General features: G+C 65.2%; 1 protein-coding gene across 5 annotated transcripts in view; it reads left to right on the forward strand.

Annotated features, from left to right (window-relative positions):
• Window positions 1–16,462, forward strand: part of SBNO2 (strawberry notch homolog 2) — a 119,685-nt gene extending 103,223 nt beyond the window's left edge. For all 5 annotated transcript variants that reach the window (XM_075902659.2, XM_075902658.2, XM_075902660.2 and 2 more), the window contains 17 exons: window positions 116–213; window positions 2,968–3,050; window positions 4,000–4,200; window positions 5,511–5,686; window positions 6,177–6,308; window positions 6,732–6,867; window positions 7,423–7,535; window positions 8,312–8,383; window positions 9,123–9,231; window positions 10,188–10,262; window positions 10,530–10,673; window positions 11,226–11,320; window positions 11,904–11,996; window positions 12,255–12,386; window positions 13,034–13,110; window positions 14,638–14,828; window positions 15,213–16,462. In XM_075902659.2, coding sequence (XP_075758774.1) covers window positions 116–213; window positions 2,968–3,050; window positions 4,000–4,200; window positions 5,511–5,686; window positions 6,177–6,308; window positions 6,732–6,867; window positions 7,423–7,535; window positions 8,312–8,383; window positions 9,123–9,231; window positions 10,188–10,262; window positions 10,530–10,673; window positions 11,226–11,320; window positions 11,904–11,996; window positions 12,255–12,386; window positions 13,034–13,110; window positions 14,638–14,828; window positions 15,213–15,814 — 2,529 coding nt within the window. In that variant the 3' untranslated portion in view covers window positions 15,815–16,462. The remainder of the gene's footprint in view (window positions 1–115; window positions 214–2,967; window positions 3,051–3,999; window positions 4,201–5,510; window positions 5,687–6,176; window positions 6,309–6,731; window positions 6,868–7,422; window positions 7,536–8,311; window positions 8,384–9,122; window positions 9,232–10,187; window positions 10,263–10,529; window positions 10,674–11,225; window positions 11,321–11,903; window positions 11,997–12,254; window positions 12,387–13,033; window positions 13,111–14,637; window positions 14,829–15,212) is intronic.
• Window positions 16,463–16,705: the final 243 nt, after the last annotated feature.

The raw sequence follows: 16,705 nt of genomic DNA on the forward strand, positions 1-16,705 counted from the left end.
GAAGGTGCTGGCAAACGTCATCCCTTCTGGAACCGGGCGTGTGGCAACCCTGCAAAACACAGCGGGGCCTCCTCTCGCTAACGCAGAGCTGCGCTGCCCTTTGATTTCTCTCCAGTGCATCGTCATCGGGCTCCAGTCCACCGGCGAAGCTCGCACCAGGGAGGTCTTGGACGAGAATGACGGACACCTCAACTGCTTTGTCTCCGCTGCAGAGTGAGTTGACCCCCTTGTGCTTGGAGGGGCAGGTAGCATGGGAGGCCTCCTGTGGTCCTGTAAACACCGTTCCTCAAGCCTCAAACACGCTTCACCTCCAGAGGCCATTCTGCTGGGCTGTTGAGAGACTGTGCTAAATCCGAGGGCAGCAGCCTTGCACAAGCAGCTATTGTAGCTGCACACACACGAGGGCAGCCAGATGCGCAGGAGGCTGACTTGTGTACCCACATACAGGTTCGCATGGGCACAACAGGTGCATGCGCATTTCTGGGGGAGCCCACCCTGGAAAGTACGGCTCTCCCAGCCGTGGGAAGAGAGCAAATACTTTTCAAGGTACAGGATTAAAAATAAGTGAGCAAGATAATCTGATTGAGACAGATATTGAGATCTTACAGGCATGCTGTGGGGTGAAATCCCTTCCCTCCCTCGGTCCCCCCTGAATTTTGGACAATCTCTTGATGTCCCACCAAAAGTCCTGGTTTCAGGAATATTGCCTTTCAGCATGAGTCCAGAGCAGAATCCGGATTAGCTCACCTTGCCCCTAGTCTGCGATGGTTTGATTGGCGTGTTTCTCTCTCCATTGATTGGAGAGCGGATTGCACCCAGTGCCCAGTCAGCTGTGTTTGATGGGGGCATCTTAAAAAGCACCGAGTCCCATTTTCCAAAGTGTCATGGGCTTTGCGGGAGCCCAAGTCCTCGGCTTTCAACTCGCTTCGATGCTTTGAAGATGGTCCCTTATCCCATGAGCCCAGCTGCCCCTGCATGTCAGGTGGCAGGAAGCCCAAGTGACTGGCTGGAGCAAGCCCCGGGCGAGAGGCGCTTCCTTAGGGCCTGGGCACCCAGCAGGCTGCTGTTAGATTTCTGGTTTTGCTTACCTCGCTGTTCACTGCTGATGGGCAGAGCTGGAGTGAGCCATGACGTGCAGGGTAGCTCAGCCTTAGCCTCTCCCAGGCCAGGGGCGCCAGTCCGGACCCTGTCCCCCTCCCCCAGAGCAAACCCACTGGAGTTGGAGAGCTGCGTAAGACAGGCCAGGAGAGGTTGTCGGAACGGATCGTGGCGGTCCCTTCTGGCTCCTAGCTCTGCCTGTCAGAGGTGAAGCGCTGCTAACGACCACTCGTGCTGGCCGTCTCAGTCCCCTTCCGGTGGGGCGGGAGTCTACTTGCGGGGCAGAGCCAGTATCGAATGAGGCTGCTGCTTCCTGGGTCTGAAGCTGTCAGTGATGGGGGCTGAGGGGAATGTGGCCGCACAGGAGCAGTGGGGTGAATGAGGCTGACACACCAAGGGAAGGCTGTTTGGCGTCTACAAACCCGTGCGGGTGGGGATCCCAGGGGAGCAGAGGGAGAAAACACAGTTGGTCGACAGGCTGGGTTTCATAGCAAGGGACTCAGCCCCGGGACCCTGGCTGGAAGGAAGGACCATGCCTCCACCTTCTCTGGGCCGTAGATCTCCACCCAGAGCCAGTCCGGCGCCTTCCCAGTGCCACCAATAGCTCTCGTTTAGCTCCCACCCTTCTGTTCCTCCAGGCTGTGGTGTTTCTGCCCCTGTCCCTGTCGCACCTCCTGTGGTGGCCCAGCCTGGCCCGAGAGCCCCTCCTCTCTTCCCCAAATACCCCTGGCTCCCAGGGGTGGGACTCATGCCCGTACCTCTCGGCTGTTGCTTTCCATATTTGTTTCAGCCCAAACTCATTCAGCGCTGCCCTCCCCCTCCCCCGCAGTCCAGCCAGCATCGAAGCATTTACTCTTTCGTTTGCCATGCGGCCCACAAACGCCTCCATTTGATTTCCACCTCTTCTGATTTCTCCATCCACCTAGAGCCACAGCGTGTTCTCACTGGCCAGGCCCGGCCGGCGAGCAGTCCCCCTTAGGTCAATCAAGGCATGTTCGTTAGCTCTGGACAGAGAGTCTCACTTCAGCCAGGATGGTCACACGGCCCAGGGTCGGCACCTTTAGGCCACGCAGCGCTCGAGGAGACGCTTTAGGTGTTGGAACATCCCGGTGTTTGCAGTAATAATGGAACAACTTCCTAGCAGAGAGCGTGTCGCACTTCACCCCTTGCTCCGGTGTGCTCTGAAGGTTGTGCTGGTTTGGCCTGTCTCCTGGCAGTGCAATGCCCGTGGCATTTTGTGTGTGCTGCCTCCATCCAGCAGGAGTAGCAGGCAGTGTAAAGCAGAGAGCAGTTCTCCACCTGTAGAACAACACAGGGCAAGCCCTCAGCGCAGGCCTACACAGCAATCCATCCCCCGGGGCTCGATTTAGCGGGTGTAGTAAAGACCCACTAAATCAACCACTGATCACTCTTGTCAGCTCTGTTACTTACTAGAAGGAGACACATAAGGGAAGTAGATGGGAGAGTTTCTCTCCATCCCCCGCAGTGGAGACCCCCCAGCGACTTGACCTCAGGTCTGGCGACTCCTGCTGTGCTATTCGTGTAGCTGGCGTTGCATTCCTTAGGTCGACATTGCCCTGCCCTCCGTGAGCGTCTCGCAAGGCCAGGGTCCTGCCGGAGCCGGCCGAGCTCTCTGGCTTCGCTCCCAGGGGTGGCCAGCCGCCGCCACCCTGCCGTTCCAGCTGATGCCATCCCTCCGCTCCAGCGACACTAATCGGTGATCGCTCGGCGCCACTGCCAGTTACCGAACGCTTGGGTTAGCGCCTTTCCCCAGGACACAGCTCCCTCTCTTCGTGCCCGCTGATAGACTGTAACCAGCAGATGTTCCTGCTCCTGGTAGCTAGAATAAATTTTGCATCTTACTTTCAGAGGCGTCTTTCTATCACTAATTCAGAAGCACTTTCCTTCAACCAAAAGAAAGAGAGAAAAAGGAACTGGCATTAAAAGAAAACGTAAGATCGCCTTCCACGCCCACCGCCTGACCTCCTGCCTCTCCGCCTCACCCCAGCTACTCAGCCTTTTCTCCGCCTTTGCCTTCCCCACTTGACGCTTTGCCTTGGTTTGGGTTTGCCCTCCCTTAGAGGCCTTGCTACAGGCATCTCCCGCAGGCATGTCGCTAGCGACAGCTCTCCATGTCCCCTCCCCCACCACTCTGCACCCTTCCCAGGCCCGGGATTGCCCGTAGCTGGGCCCTCTGCAATGCAGACTGCTAGACTGACAGGCAGATTGCGCTAGCCCCCCAGCCGCGCGTCCAAGGCCCTCTTGCAGCGAGGGGGTTTTCTCCTGTGCCCCTTGCACGTAGAGTGGCAGGTGACCTGGAAAAGGCTCAGGTCTCTGCCCTATTCCCAGCCACGGCTGCAGGTAAGGACCGTCTCCTGTGCCACCCGTGGTCCCTCTGTGCCAGGTTGCCTCGCAAGCAGGTCGGAGCCCAGCTCTCAGGCCAGGGCTACAGGCGGGAAGGGGGCTGGCACACGGGGAGAGTGGCAAAGGCTGATTTGCAGGTTGCCCTGTTGCAGGGGCTCCCTGTCGGCTGAGGCGCCGATCTGTGACACCTGGCGTGCCGGGGCAGGTCTCGTTGCCCCGAGACGACTAGTTTTCCTTCCTGCAGCACTAGAGCACCAGCCCCTCTCGCTTCCTAAAGCTTTTCTGTTGGGGACGGTCAGACCCGAGGGAGGAGAGGGCAGTAGCTGAGTTCTGCCTTGCGCACGCCTGGCCCGCCGAGAGCACGGTCAACGTGCCCATCTTCAGCGCTGGCTCGTTCCTCCCTCTCTCTTTCCCTGGGCCCAAAAGGCTGCCCTCTCTCTGCTCTGCCTTTCGCTTGGGCCGACCCAGCTCCCCGGGGACCGCTCCTCCGTGTTCTGTGCTGCCCCGCCCGCTGACGCGCCTCGCCTTCCCGCGTAGGGAAGCAGAAAGGCCGCTGCGCCAAGGCCCCGAGGTGCCTGTACGACCTGGTGGGCGTGATCAAGATCAGCGACGACAGCAGCACGGATTCGGACATGGGGCTGGAAAGCGACTTCAACTCCTCCCCGGAGTCCCTGTTCGACGGCGACGACGTCATCTTTGTGGAGCACACCTACAACGGCTTCGCGTGCGAGGACAGAGGTGAGCCCGGCCCGCCGGCTGGGGCCACGAGCCCGGGAGACGAACGTCTGGGCGTGTCCTGCTCTCGTGCGTGTGGGGAACGTTCCCAACGGGCCTGCCCCGGCTTGGCTTAGCCTCCCCTTCAGCCCGGCTCGTCACTTGGGCAGCAAAATCCCGTTTCTTCGGTTACTTGGTCTAACGGGTCAACCGCTTAAATGGAGGCGGTCGGGGGCTGCTCCAAGCCAGCAGGCCGCTGGTTAACCGTAGCTAGTCAGTACCAGTAAGGGTGATGCTGACTGGTTAACTGGTTGACCATTCACATCCCTGTCGGTCATGGTGTCTCCTCAGGGCTCCTCCTGTTGTCTGTGGCAGTGGCTGTACTTCCTCAGTGGGCGTTGGCTGGCGTCGCGCCCACCAGCCCCCAGGCCATTCCGTGTGTCTCTTCAGGGAGGCTGAGGGGATTCCTGCAAACTGTCTCCCCTCCCCGTTGTTTCAGGCTTGCTCGGCTGCCCAGCGCTGCCCAAATCGGGGCGCCCCGGCTCCCGTGCTCGCGGCGAACTGACGTCTAGTACCTGCTTTTGGGCACAGTTGGGAGTGGGGGCTGTGGTGGAAGGTGCCTGCCGGAGGGATCTGGCCTGCTGGCTCCCCTTCTGCAGTGTGGGGGAGCGGTTCTGGACTCACCCTCAGCAGTCCCCACTGGGGGGGTCTGTCTACACTTGCACCCTCTGTCGAGAGCGGGATGCAAATGAAGCTGGGATTTAAATATCCCGCACTTAATTTGCATAATCGTGTTATGGCACTATCTCGAAATACAAAACGCGGGGTAGATGTGGTTATTTCAGGAGAAAACCCTTCTTCTGATATAACCAGGGCTCGCCAAACCGCGGCCCCGCTCACCAGCCGCGCTGTCCGGTGATCTTCACATGCACAGATCACCCGAACCCAGCTCTTCCGGGTTGCAATCTATTCGCCCCGGGCAAGTAGACTGCATTATTTGTCGAGCCCTGGAAACAACTGGTAAACCCCAGTTTATGAGGTTTTAGGAGGTTTAACGGTAATTTTGGAAGAAGGGTTTTCTCCTGAAATAACCGCATCTCCCCGCGTTTTGTATTTCAAGATAGTGCCATAATGCGATTATGCAAATGAAGCGCGGGATATTTAAATCCCAGCTTCATTTGCAATTTCGAATCTCTTCATTTGCATCCCGCTCCCGAAAGAGGGTGCAAGTGTAGACAGACATACCCTGGGATTCAGACAGACCCTTCCCCCCCGGCGGCTGTCCCCCGCAAGGCCCTGGCTGGACTCTAAGCACTTGCCCTTGGACATTGCAGGCAGCTTGCCCCTGCCAGGGCCCCAGAAGGAGGCGCATGGCCCCGGAGTGCTGGAACAGGTGGAGAAAATGAAGCAGGACCTCCTGTCCCAAGTCAGAGCGCTGGGCAGAGAGCTCCCCCTCAACACCCTGGACGAGCTGATCGATCACTTCGGGGGCCCGGAGCACGTGGCAGAGGTACCAGCCTGGGGCTCGGCAGCGGCCGTCCGGCGCTCCCACCACTAGAGGGCGCCCTGACACCAGGCCTAGGCGGGACTGAGCATTAACACTGGGCTCCGTGGTTCACCCTCGCGCCTGCACTGTCTCTTGGGGGGTGATGGCGGGGGAGGGGAGCCCCTTGAGCGATTTTCTGTTCCCCCCCTCCCCCCCCTATGCTTTCTGCATTATCTCCCTCCCCTTGAACCCTGGGTTGTATCCTCACCCCGGGACTGGCTGGGACCCCCCATGTATTTACTGTGCTTTTGACACTTTGCCGTGACTTTGGACTAGTTACTTCACTGCCTCAGTTTCCCTAACTGTAATTCCTTTTGGGAGCATTTTACTGCTCCAGGCCTGGCCAGTATCAATTCCTGCCCATGTGCTTCCACAATGCTCCATTTCACTCTGTGCGCCCCGTCTGTCTGTCCGTCCCATTAACGACCTGCTTCTTCCCTGGCGGGCCACGCAGATGACTGGCCGGAAAGGCCGGGTGGTGCGCAGACCCGATGGCTCCATCAAGTACGAGTCCCGGGCCGAGCAGGGCCTCTCCATAGACCACGTCAACCTGAAGGAGAAGGAGCGTTTTATGAGTGGGGAAAAGGTGGGTGAGGCTCTGGAGCAGAGACCCTGCAGCTGCACACGGAGAGAACGTGACTTGGCATTGGCTTGTGGGTCCTGCCCCAATGCATGATGGGGCCTTGCAGTCCCTCTCGCCCCCAGAGGTGTGTGCACATGGCAGTCCCGCCGTGCTGCACCCCGGGAGCCTGGTGCCCGACCTGTCCCTTTCCAGCAGCGGAGAGCTGGGTGTAACAGGCCAGCCCCTCAGACCCATAAAAGGAGTGTGAATTTCGGGGGCCTGATGTGCTGGGGAGTGGCACAGGGGCAGGGGGCTTCCCACGGGTCAGGCCTGACCGTGTCCTGGGGTTTCTCTGCCGCAAGGGCCTGCCTCGAAGGCTTTCCCCGGAGCCGTCTCCCAGCTCTCCGGGAAGGCCAGTGCGCCGGCTCAGCCCTGCGTCTCTCCTAGCTCGTGGCCATCATCTCGGAGGCTTCCAGTTCGGGGATCTCTCTCCAAGCAGACCGGCGGGTGAGGAACCAGAAGCGCCGTGTCCACATGACCCTGGAACTGCCCTGGAGTGCAGACCGGGCCATCCAGCAGTTTGGTGAGCACTGAGCTTCGTGGCCCTATCGCCATCTCCCTCCGCTCGTAGGCCACGGGGGACGTTCAGCCTGGCCCTGTGCTGGCCCCCCCAGGAGCCTGGCTGTGTGGGTGGCCCTGGAACAAGGGGCTCCTGCCGCCTCCCAGGAGCTAGTCCAGGCACAAGGCAGCTGTGATCAACTGACCCTGAGGGAAAGGTGCAGGAAGGAAGAGGGAGCAGCTGGCCCGGCCCCCGCCTGTCCTCACGAGCGTGGTAGGGGAGTGTCCGGCACGACTGGGCAACGGGAGCGATTTGTGCCTGGCGAAGCTGCTGGGCTCCTGGAGCGGTCAGGGCAGTGGCCCTGCTCTGACACAGCCAGGGAGCGGGTCTGGGCCACACAAGGGCAAGGAGAGAACACTCCCCCCCGACAAGTCTGGGTTCTGTTCCAGAGCCGGTGGGCGCTCCCAGGGAAGCGGTCAGACGCTGTTCCTCGCTTCCTGCTCAGCAGCTGTTCCGCACGCTCCTGGTGCGGTCGGCCTCCACCTCATCCTCCCTCTTTGCACCCGCGTCTGTCCCCAGGTCGCACGCACCGATCGAACCAGGTCTCCGCTCCGGAGTACGTCTTCCTCATCTCCGAGCTGGCCGGGGAGAGGAGGTTCGCGTCCATCGTCGCCAAGCGCCTGGAGAGCCTCGTAAGTGCCCTCCAGGGTAGCCAGGAGGAAAGCCCCTGCTGGCTCTGAATGCGTCCGAGCGAGTCTGCTTCCAGGGCCCCTGTGGTCCCCCCTGGAGCTGAGAGGAGGGAGCCCCCCCCCCGCTCCCGCTTTGCCTGGCAGGCTGCCACTTCTGCTGCGGAACGAGGAGGCTGCTCGCCAGCCTGTGGAACGGGAAGTGCAGAGCAGCTGATGCCGTCGGGACGGGAGGGGAATTGCGAGGCAGCAGCACGTGGGTCGGGGTGCTGGAATTTCCCAACAGAGGGTGGTTAACACCCATCCCGTTCCCATAAGGAAACAGACTGATGACAGTGAATTATCCTTGCCGTCATTAGTGTTTCATCATTGCTATTGACGCCGCAAAGCTCTCCGTTCCCATCCTAGCACCTCCCCGCCTGCCCTCTGCTTATCTGCGCAACCGGCTCTGCGCTCTCACCACCCCCCCGGCTATTCACGACAGCCCACGTTGAAGGGGACCCGCACCTGAGAAGAGGGGGTGTGATCCAACCGCTGGGCTGAGACTGAGCTTTGCGTCTCCCTCGCCAGCCAGGTGCCGGGAGGAAAAGGCATTTTCCAGGTGCCAGGGCTGGCTTGAGATGATTTCCAACAGTCCGTCGAACCCTGGTGCACGTTGCTGAGGCTGGTCTGATACAGGCCCCTCTGGTGCGGGGTCCCCTTAGTGCCCGTTGCTAATTGGGGCTTAGCTGAGCGGTTGCTTTTCCCACTGGGTCTCCCCCAACAGTTCTCTGTGCTTGCAGGGCGCCTTAACTCATGGAGACCGAAGAGCCACCGAGTCCCGAGACCTCAGCAAGTACAACTTTGAGAATAAGGTGACTCAGAACAGTCCCGCACGGTAGCTTTAGCAAGCTTAAAATAGCCAGGGCCCATTGGGAGGACTGGGATCGGGGCTCTTGGTTTTGGCACAAACCACAAACATACGGCGAGTGTAAGGAGAGAGCTGTAGGGACCTTGATCCTCATAACACCCGGCAGGAAGGAGGGGGTATATCTCCTGGCCCTGTGCACAGGGAAACTGAGGCAGTGACTCTGCACAGCTAGCCTACACACACAAAGGGAGTTTGGGTTGGGGCCAGGCCCTCCGAAGCTCCCAGGAATGGTAATACCCTTCTCAGCAGCAGCAGATCTCAAAGCGTTCTCCAAGGGACGGCGGTAACAATCCCTATTTTACAGGGGGGAAACTGAGGCACACAGCGGGGAGACTTGCCCAGGTTCACCCAGCAAATGTACAGCAGAGCTAAGAAGAGAACAGGTCACATGAGCCCCAGCCCAGTGCCCCATCCACTAGGGCACGCTGCCTCTTCCCTGTGCTTAGGACATGCCTCTCCTAGGGGCTGGAGAAGACGCCTGGGCAGGCCAGTTGCCTGGCGTGTCCGTGCCCATCAGGTTCTTGGTGGACGTGCCTCCGGTGGCTGCATCTCCTGGGTTGTTCATGCTCGCCGCCCCTTGCTGGGGAAGGCAGCATCCCAGGTGCCTTCTCCGCCCCTCCCGGGGGCCGCGAGCTCGGCAGAGAACCGCCTGGCCCCATGTGCCTGTTCTCTCCTCTCCACAGTACGGGACCAGGGCGCTCGACAGGGTCCTCACCACCATCTTCAACCAGGCGAAGAGCAGAGTGCCTCTGCCCCAGGAGTACCAGGGCCGGGAGGCCGAGTTTCTCCACGGTGAGACCATTCCGGGGGCTCTACTGAGAGTGCCGGCTCCGTTGGCCCTGCCAGGCCAGACAGCGCGGGCCCGCGGCTCAGTTCGTTGCTCTCCACCGGGCAGGGCACCGAGGGCCCAGCTTGGCAGCTAGAGACTGAGGCAGGGCCGGGGCAGCTCGGGGATGCAGATGTGGGATCTTTCCTTACCAGGGTGTGTCAGTACAGGGCAACTGCGCCTGTATTTCCTCCTCATGGACCAAGTCACCCGCGCTGGGCTCCCGGCTGCCCCCTCCCTTGGGGGTCGAACCGCGCCCCCCCCCAGTGCAGCGTCAGGCCTGTGCTGAATTGCCCAGCAAGCAGACGGCCTGTGCAGGCCTGCCTGGCCTCCCCCACCCTTCCTCAGCAAGCACCTTCATCTTCCGGCAAAGCGCAATTAGAGAATCATTAACGTGGTAAAAACTCGCCTGCTTGCTAATGAGCTTCCCAGTGATCCCGGCCGCGCCCTGGTGGGAGTCAGCCTCCCAGGTGCCCCCGGGAGGTTCGCTGGGACCGAGCGAGCAGACTACGCAGCTCGGCCCCCTTCTCTGGGCAGCTCAGGCCCTTGACCCCGTCCTGGTGTATCAGTGACCTGCAGCCAGTGTCCCCCAGGAAAAGGGCCGGGCATCGGCACAGCCGGGCTGCTACGTTTCCTGGGAAACCCCGACTCACTTGCGGCCCCACTTGCTTCTTGTCGGGTACCGTGTTCCCGGGAGCCCTTTGACACTCGCGGGGTTTGCCTGGGTCCCGGCTGCCCTGGGAGGTCACAGCCCCCGCTGTGCGTGTTGTGCCAGGGACGCCCTTGCGCCTCGCCTGCCGGAGCCTTTGCAAGGAGCTGGCCTGCTGTCGCTGCTAGCCGGGCTGCTGTGCTAAGGGGCACCTGGCCTGGGGTGGGGTGGCAGCCGGCTGACTCACAAAAGCTTCCCCTTCTGCCATTGCAGAAATGAAACAAGGTCTCCTGTCGGTCGGGATCTGCTGCAAGGAGATGAAGTACGGCTACGCCTCGGTGGAGAAGGGTGAGTGGCCATCCCTGCTCCCGGCCTGCGGAGGGACAGGCTGAGAGGCCCAGCTCCCGTAGCTCTGCAGCCTGGGCCAGACGCGGCACCAGGGACGTGCCACAGGGCTTGGCCACCGGAACAGAGCCTCTCGCCCAGCCCGGCACAGCCAAGCTCTGGGGTGCCGGCAGCGTTGGTCCTGCCAGGCTGCCTGCTGCGGAAAGCCGAGGTGGGGCGGGGTTGGCCCTGAGCACCGCTGAGTCCCTGCCCTCTCCGGTGCTCTTGCAGACTGCTCCATAACCAAGTTCCTGAACCGCATCCTGGGCCTGGAGGTGCACAAGCAGAACATGCTCTTCCAGTACTTCACCGACACCTTCGACCACCTGATCGAGAAGGACAAGAAGGAGGGCAAATACGACATGGGCATCCTAGGTAGGGGCCCTGTCCCCCTCTGGCGATCCCCTCCCCGCAGCCGCGCTGGCCGGCTGCAGTGAATAAACCTGTTAGCGCCTGACCCGGTCTGGGCTTCACACTCCCGTGACCCCGCAGGCTGGGGCCCAGACCTAGAGAGCCTGGGGCAGCGCCTGTCAGGAGAGCAGATTCCAACCCCCCTGCTCAGGTGCCCCAGCCCAGAGCGGCTTGCCGGGGAGGCTGTTGGTGCACAGTGCAGGGAGAGGGGGCAGCCCTGAGCTGGAGGGGTGGGCGCCCTGGCTCGGTGCTTGGGATGGGCTGAGGGAACGGCGTCTCCAGGCCCTCGGTGCTCCTAGAGGAGATGGGGACTCTTCTCTCCCCCCCCCCCCCCCCGAGCCTGTCCAGGGCCTGCCGTGACCGGGAGGCGTTGTGGCACCGGAGGCAGGGCTGAACCATGCAGGGCTCCTGGGCACGGCTGGGAACCCTGGCAGGAAAGGGGGTGCCCGGCTGGGACACGGAGCTCTGCCACCCACCAGCGGTCTAAGGCCGCGTCTCCGGCTGCTGCCTCCACAGACTTAGCCCCTGGCGTGGACGAGATCTACGAGGAGAGCAAGGAGGTGTTCCTGACCCCGGGGCATCCCCAGGACGGGCAGGTGGTGTTCTATGAGGTAAGGCCTCTACCAGGGCAGCCCTGAGGGGGACTTGGCGCGCAGCCGCCCTCAGGCAGCCTCGCTCCGCTCCTGTTCCCGGCCTGCGTCTGGGCGCTCCCTGGCCGTGGCCAGCTGTGCAGCCGCAGGGGTCTCTGCCCACAGGCTGGTATGGGAGTGGTGCCGGGAGGCTCCGGTCGGGGATCATACGCAGGATCCCAGAGGAGTCCCTGCCTCAGAGCCCTGGTGGCGAGCCAGGCACGGGGGCCCAGCACAGCGGGTGTGTTTGCGTCAGCCAGTTGGCTCACCCCATGCTAGCACCAGCCCTGGCGCCTCTTCCTGCCTGAGCCCGGGCAGCACCGAGCCTAGCCCTGGTTCCCTGAGCTGGCGCGCCGGCCGGCACCCCCTCCCCAGCTGTCTGCCCCCCCTTGCCTTGGCAGGGGCCAGAGGCTCACATCTGGTGCTGGCATGGGCCCCTGGGAAGCCAGGGCTGCTCATCGCTCCCCCCCAGAGGGGGGTGTCTGGGTCCATCTGTCCGTGTGTGCAGGGGCGGGCTCCGCCTCCTGCCACCCACAAAGCACGGGGCTCTCCTTCGTCCCGTTAGATCAGCGTCGACAGAGGCCTGAAGTGGGAGGAGGCCTATGAAAAATCACTCCAGCTGACCGGCTCCTACGACGGCTTCTACCTCTCCCACAAGGTGAGCTGCTTCCCGGGGGGCTGGGCCGATCGGTGCCTCTCTGACCCCTCCCCGTGTGGGAAGGGGCAGGGTGAGGGAGGAGGCGGATTGGAATGGAGGAACGAGAACATCGGTGTGCCAGACGGTCTCCACTCCAGCAGCCCCTGCCCTGGCACGAGCCCAGCTCCCAGTGGGCGGCGCCGGCTGGAGACGCCCCGCCCCCGGGGGCGCGTCCCGCCTGAGGTGCCCGCCCGTGTAACCGGAGCCTTGTGCCCACAGGTGCGAGGCTGCAAATACACCTGCCTGCTGGCGGAGCAGGGCCGCGGGAAGAACTTCATCCTCTACAAGCCCAACATCGGCAAGCAGAGCCAGTCCGAGAGCCTCGACAGCCTCCTGAAGAAATACCGCCGGGTGGGTGGGGGCGGGAGGGTCCCTGGCCCCCCACCCCCACCGCGGGAGAGTCCCTGGGGCCCGCGATCCCCCGGGCGTCCCGCCCGCCTGGTGCATAGGCCATAGGCCCAGCTGCAGGGACATGCTGGGCAAATCTCCCCCGTCTCAGGAGGGCTGTAGGAGCCCCGGGGGACGTGGCTGGTCTGGGGACCGGCTCCCCTTGGCCTGGGCTGGACGGGTCCGTGCTGTGCTCCCTGCCTGGCAGTGCATGGCCAGGGCAGACGGAGGGTGGGGAAGCGCTGGGCTGGGTTCCCTAGTGGAGTCCCCATCCCTAGAGGTGTTTAAGTCTCGGCTTGACAAAGCCCTGGCCGGGTTGAGTTGGTTCTAGGATTCCCTTGGGTTCCGATGCCAGCCCGGCCGGCCGCACAGGGAAGGGAAACTCTGCCCCAGTTTCCGTGCCTGCCCTCTGCGCCCCAGTGTGCTGGGCACACCCCTCACTGGAACCTCCCTGGACTCCTGGGGAAACTGAGGCACGGGGGTGCTGTGTTTGCCCAGGTCCCCTCATGCCGGGCAGTGCTGGGCATAGAACCCAGGAGTCCGGACACCCAGGGCTGGGCCTGAAACCTCCACCCGCGGAGAGAGTCTAACTCTGGCAGTGCCCCTTACAGGTGCTGCCGCAGGAGGCCAAGGAGCACTGGGAGAGCAGCTACCACTTCTCCTTCACGAAATGCAACCACGCCGTCTGGTGAGCGCCGCCCCGCGCCCGAGGGCCCGCCCCCCCGGGGAGTCCTGGCCCGACGGGGGTCGATGGGGGTCGCTGCCGCCCCCCGGGGAGCCCTGGCCCGACGGGGGTCGATGGGGGTCGCTGCCGCCCCCCGGGGAGCCCTGGCCCGACGGGGGTCGCTGCCGCCCCCCGGGGAGCCCTGGCCCGACGGGGGTCGATGGGGGTCGCTGCCGCCCCCCCGGGGAGCCCTGGCCCGACGGGGGTCGATGGGGGTCGCTGCCGCCCCCCGGGGAGCCCTGGCCCGACGGGGGTCGATGGGGGTCGCTGCCGCCCCCCCGGGGAGCCCTGGCCCGACGGGGGTCGATGGGGGTCGCTGCCGCCCCCCCGGGGAGCCCTGGCCCGACGGGGGTCGCTGCCGCCCCCCGGGGAGCCCTGGCCCGACGGGGGTCGATGGGGGTCGCTGCCGCCCCCCGGGGAGCCCTGGCCCGACGGGGGTCGATGGGGGTCGCTGCCGCCCCCCCGGGGAGCCCTGGCCCGATGGGGGTCGATGGGGGTCGCTGCCGCCCCCCGGGGAGCCCTGGCCCGACGGGGGTCGCTGCCGCCCCCCGGGGAGCCCTGGCCCGACGGGGGTCGCTGCCGCCCCCCGGGGAGCCCTGGCCCGACGGGGGTCGATGGGGGTCGCTGCCGCCCCCCCGGGGAGCCCTGGCCCAACGGGGGTCGATGGGGGTCGCTGCCGCCCCCCCGGGGAGCCCTGGCCCGACGGGGGTCGCTGCCGCCCCCCGGGGAGCCCTGGCCCGACGGGGGTCGATGGGGGTCGCTGCCGCCCCCCGGGGAGCCCTGGCCCGACGGGGGTCGATGGGAGTCGCTGCCGCCCCCCCGGGGAGCCCTGGCCCGACGGGGGTCGATGGGGGTCGCTGCCGCCCCCCGGGGAGCCCTGGCCCGACGGGGGTCGCTGCCGCCCCCCGGGGAGCCCTGGCCCGACGGGGGTCGCTGCCGCCCCCCGGGGAGCCCTGGCCCGACGGGGGTCGCTGCCGCCCCCCCGGGAGCCCTGGCCCGACGGGGGTCGCTGCCGCCACCCCGGGAGCCCTGGCCCGACGGGGGTCGCTGCCGCCCCCCCGGGAGCCCTGGCCCGACGGGGGTCGATGGGGGTCGCTGCCGCCCCCCGGGGAGCCCTGGCCCGACGGGGGTCGCTGCCGCCCCCCGGGGAGCCCTGGCCCGACGGGGGTCGCTGCCGCCCCCCCGGGGAGCCCTGGCCCGACGGGGGTCGCTGCCGCCCCCCCGGGAGCCCTGGCCCGACGGGGGTCGCTGCCGCCCCCCCGGGGAGCCCTGGCCCGACGGGGGTCGATGGGGGTCGCTGCCGCCCCCCGGGGAGCCCTGGCCCGACGGGGGTCGCTGCCGCCCCCTCTGGCCCCTCTGCTGGGGAGCTGCTTGCCTAGCCAGCCTGGGGGGCCGGTTAATACTGCAGGGACCTCGCCCCGACAGGGCACTGGGGGCTGATCCCCGGGGCAGGGGCTGCTGGTGACGCTGGTCTTCGCTGCAACCCCCTAGGAACCAGAGCTGCAAACTCATCCAGGAGGGCAAGGAGTGTTTCCAGGGCATGCGCCTGCGCCGCTACTACATGCTGTGCGGGGCCCTGCTGCGGGTCTGGAGCAAGATCGCCAGCATCATGGCGGACGTCACCAGCACCAGCTACCTGCAGATCGTGCGCCTCAAGACCAAGGAGAAGAAGAAGCAAGTCGGTGAGCGCCGGGGCCGTGGGCGGGGCGGCGGGTTCGTGGCCCCCCCTTCCGACACAGGGCTCCGGGAGGGCGTCTCCTGGTCCGAGCCTGGCTGGGCAGCTGTGGCGCGGGGGGGCGCAGAGGTAGCATGCAGCTCCGGGCCAGGCCTTACCATGGAGCTGGGGAGCTGCAGCCCTTTGGGGGGGTGTGGAACTAGCACATCCGGGAGCCCCTTTGGTGCCGGGGCTGGCGGCTCTGGACCGCCTGCTCCTTCCAGTGCTGCCAAGCCCGGGGTCGGGCAGTCCTGGGTGGGGGCTGCCGCTCGCTGGGCGGGCAGGGCAGGGGCTGAGGGCGGCGCCTGGCCCTGCCCTGGCTGGCGCTCACACGGCCCGTTCCGTCTCGCAGGGATAAAGATCCCCGAGAGCTGCGTCCACAGGGTGCGGGGGGAGCTGAAGCAGATGGACGAGAACGTGAAGCTGAAGCACAACCGGGCCCTCCTAGCCCAGGAGCTGCCCTACCCCATGGCCCAGCACGTCTTGCAGCCGCCCCGCGAGCTCTGCCAGCCTGGCGCCGGGCTCGCCCTGCCCGCGCACTCCCTGCACCAGGGCGAGCTCCTGGACTTGGCCTACAGCCCCCCCGGCGACAGCCTCTCCAGCATGGCCCTGAAGCCGGACCTGGGCGCGCTGCGCTTCCCCCCGGAGCCTGTTCTCCAGCACCAGCAGCACCGGCTGCCCCTGCACTTCAGCCTCCCTCCTGCCTTCGAGGGCCCGGCCCCTGCCCTGGCAGGGACCGGGCCCCTCAACCCGTCCCTGCACGACCGCCTGCCTCTGCCCCACCCCGACCACCTGCCGGCGCCTCCGGCCGCCGTGGCCCAGCAGGAGAACATCAATTACAAGGAGGTGCTGGAGGACATGCTGAGGACGCTGTACGTGGCCCCGCAGGACAGCTCGCTGGCCCAGGAGCGCCAGAGCGTCATCCAGTTCAGCCGGCCCTTCGAACACTTCTGAGGGCCAGCGGGGCCGGGCTCACCCAGGCCCTGCGCCTCCCCAGCCTCCGGCCTGCCGCGCGCCGGGCGGGTCCTTCCAGCAGAGTTTATTTATCTCTAATATACGGCCTCCCGTGGATCGATTTGTACATAGCGCCTGCATCGCGGGGGGGCAAAGTGCTTTTATCGAAGAGCGCGGCTGATCAGACCTGCTCAAACCACAGTGCCCAGGGAGCCCCCTCCCTCCCCCTCGCAAGGCCGGATCCCTGCCCGGGCTCTGGGCAGCAGCTGCTACCTGCACTGTCCCCTGAGCAGCTGCTGTGTGCAGGGAGGCGCCGCCCCCACAGCGAATCCGAGGTTCCCGCCGGTGCGGGCAGCCGAGTGTCACCAGACCTGGGCCGGGCCAGCTGCACCCGGGGCTCTTCCCTCCAGCCACGGAGCCTGTGCCCCTCGCGGGCTACGGCAGCCGGGCCTCGTGCAGAGGCAGCGGGCTGGGAGCCACGGAGCTGGAGCAGCTGCCTGCTCTCTGCTCTCCCGTTGGTCCTGGTGCTGCATGGAGCTGACATGCTGGTTCCCCACAAGGGTAAGGGGGGCGCTGTCCGGGTTGGTCCCTTGGCCCGGGCCCAGCTGCAGCCTGGCCAGCCGTTCCCTCCGTCTCCTCTCCACGTCAGCCGCAGGGCGCCGGGACTGGCTGGGCGCCAGCGGGGCCGTGCTCTGCGCCTGCCTCTGGCGTTCTGGCCGGGAGCCAGCCTGGCCTGAGTCCGGGACCCCACCCGGCTGGGCCTTCCAGCTGCAGCCCAGGCCTGGCTCAGCCACTGTGCCACGGAGGAGGGGGCCGGCCGTGCGGCAGGCTCCGTGCTGAGTACCAAAGAGCAGACTCCTGCTTCGCCCCTGTAGTCCTGCCAGGGCCCCC

Source organism: Pelodiscus sinensis, chromosome 32 (assembly GCF_052426305.1).
Source record: "Pelodiscus sinensis isolate ZL-2025 chromosome 32, ASM5242630v1, whole genome shotgun sequence".
NCBI lineage: Eukaryota > Metazoa > Chordata > Testudines > Trionychidae > Pelodiscus > Pelodiscus sinensis.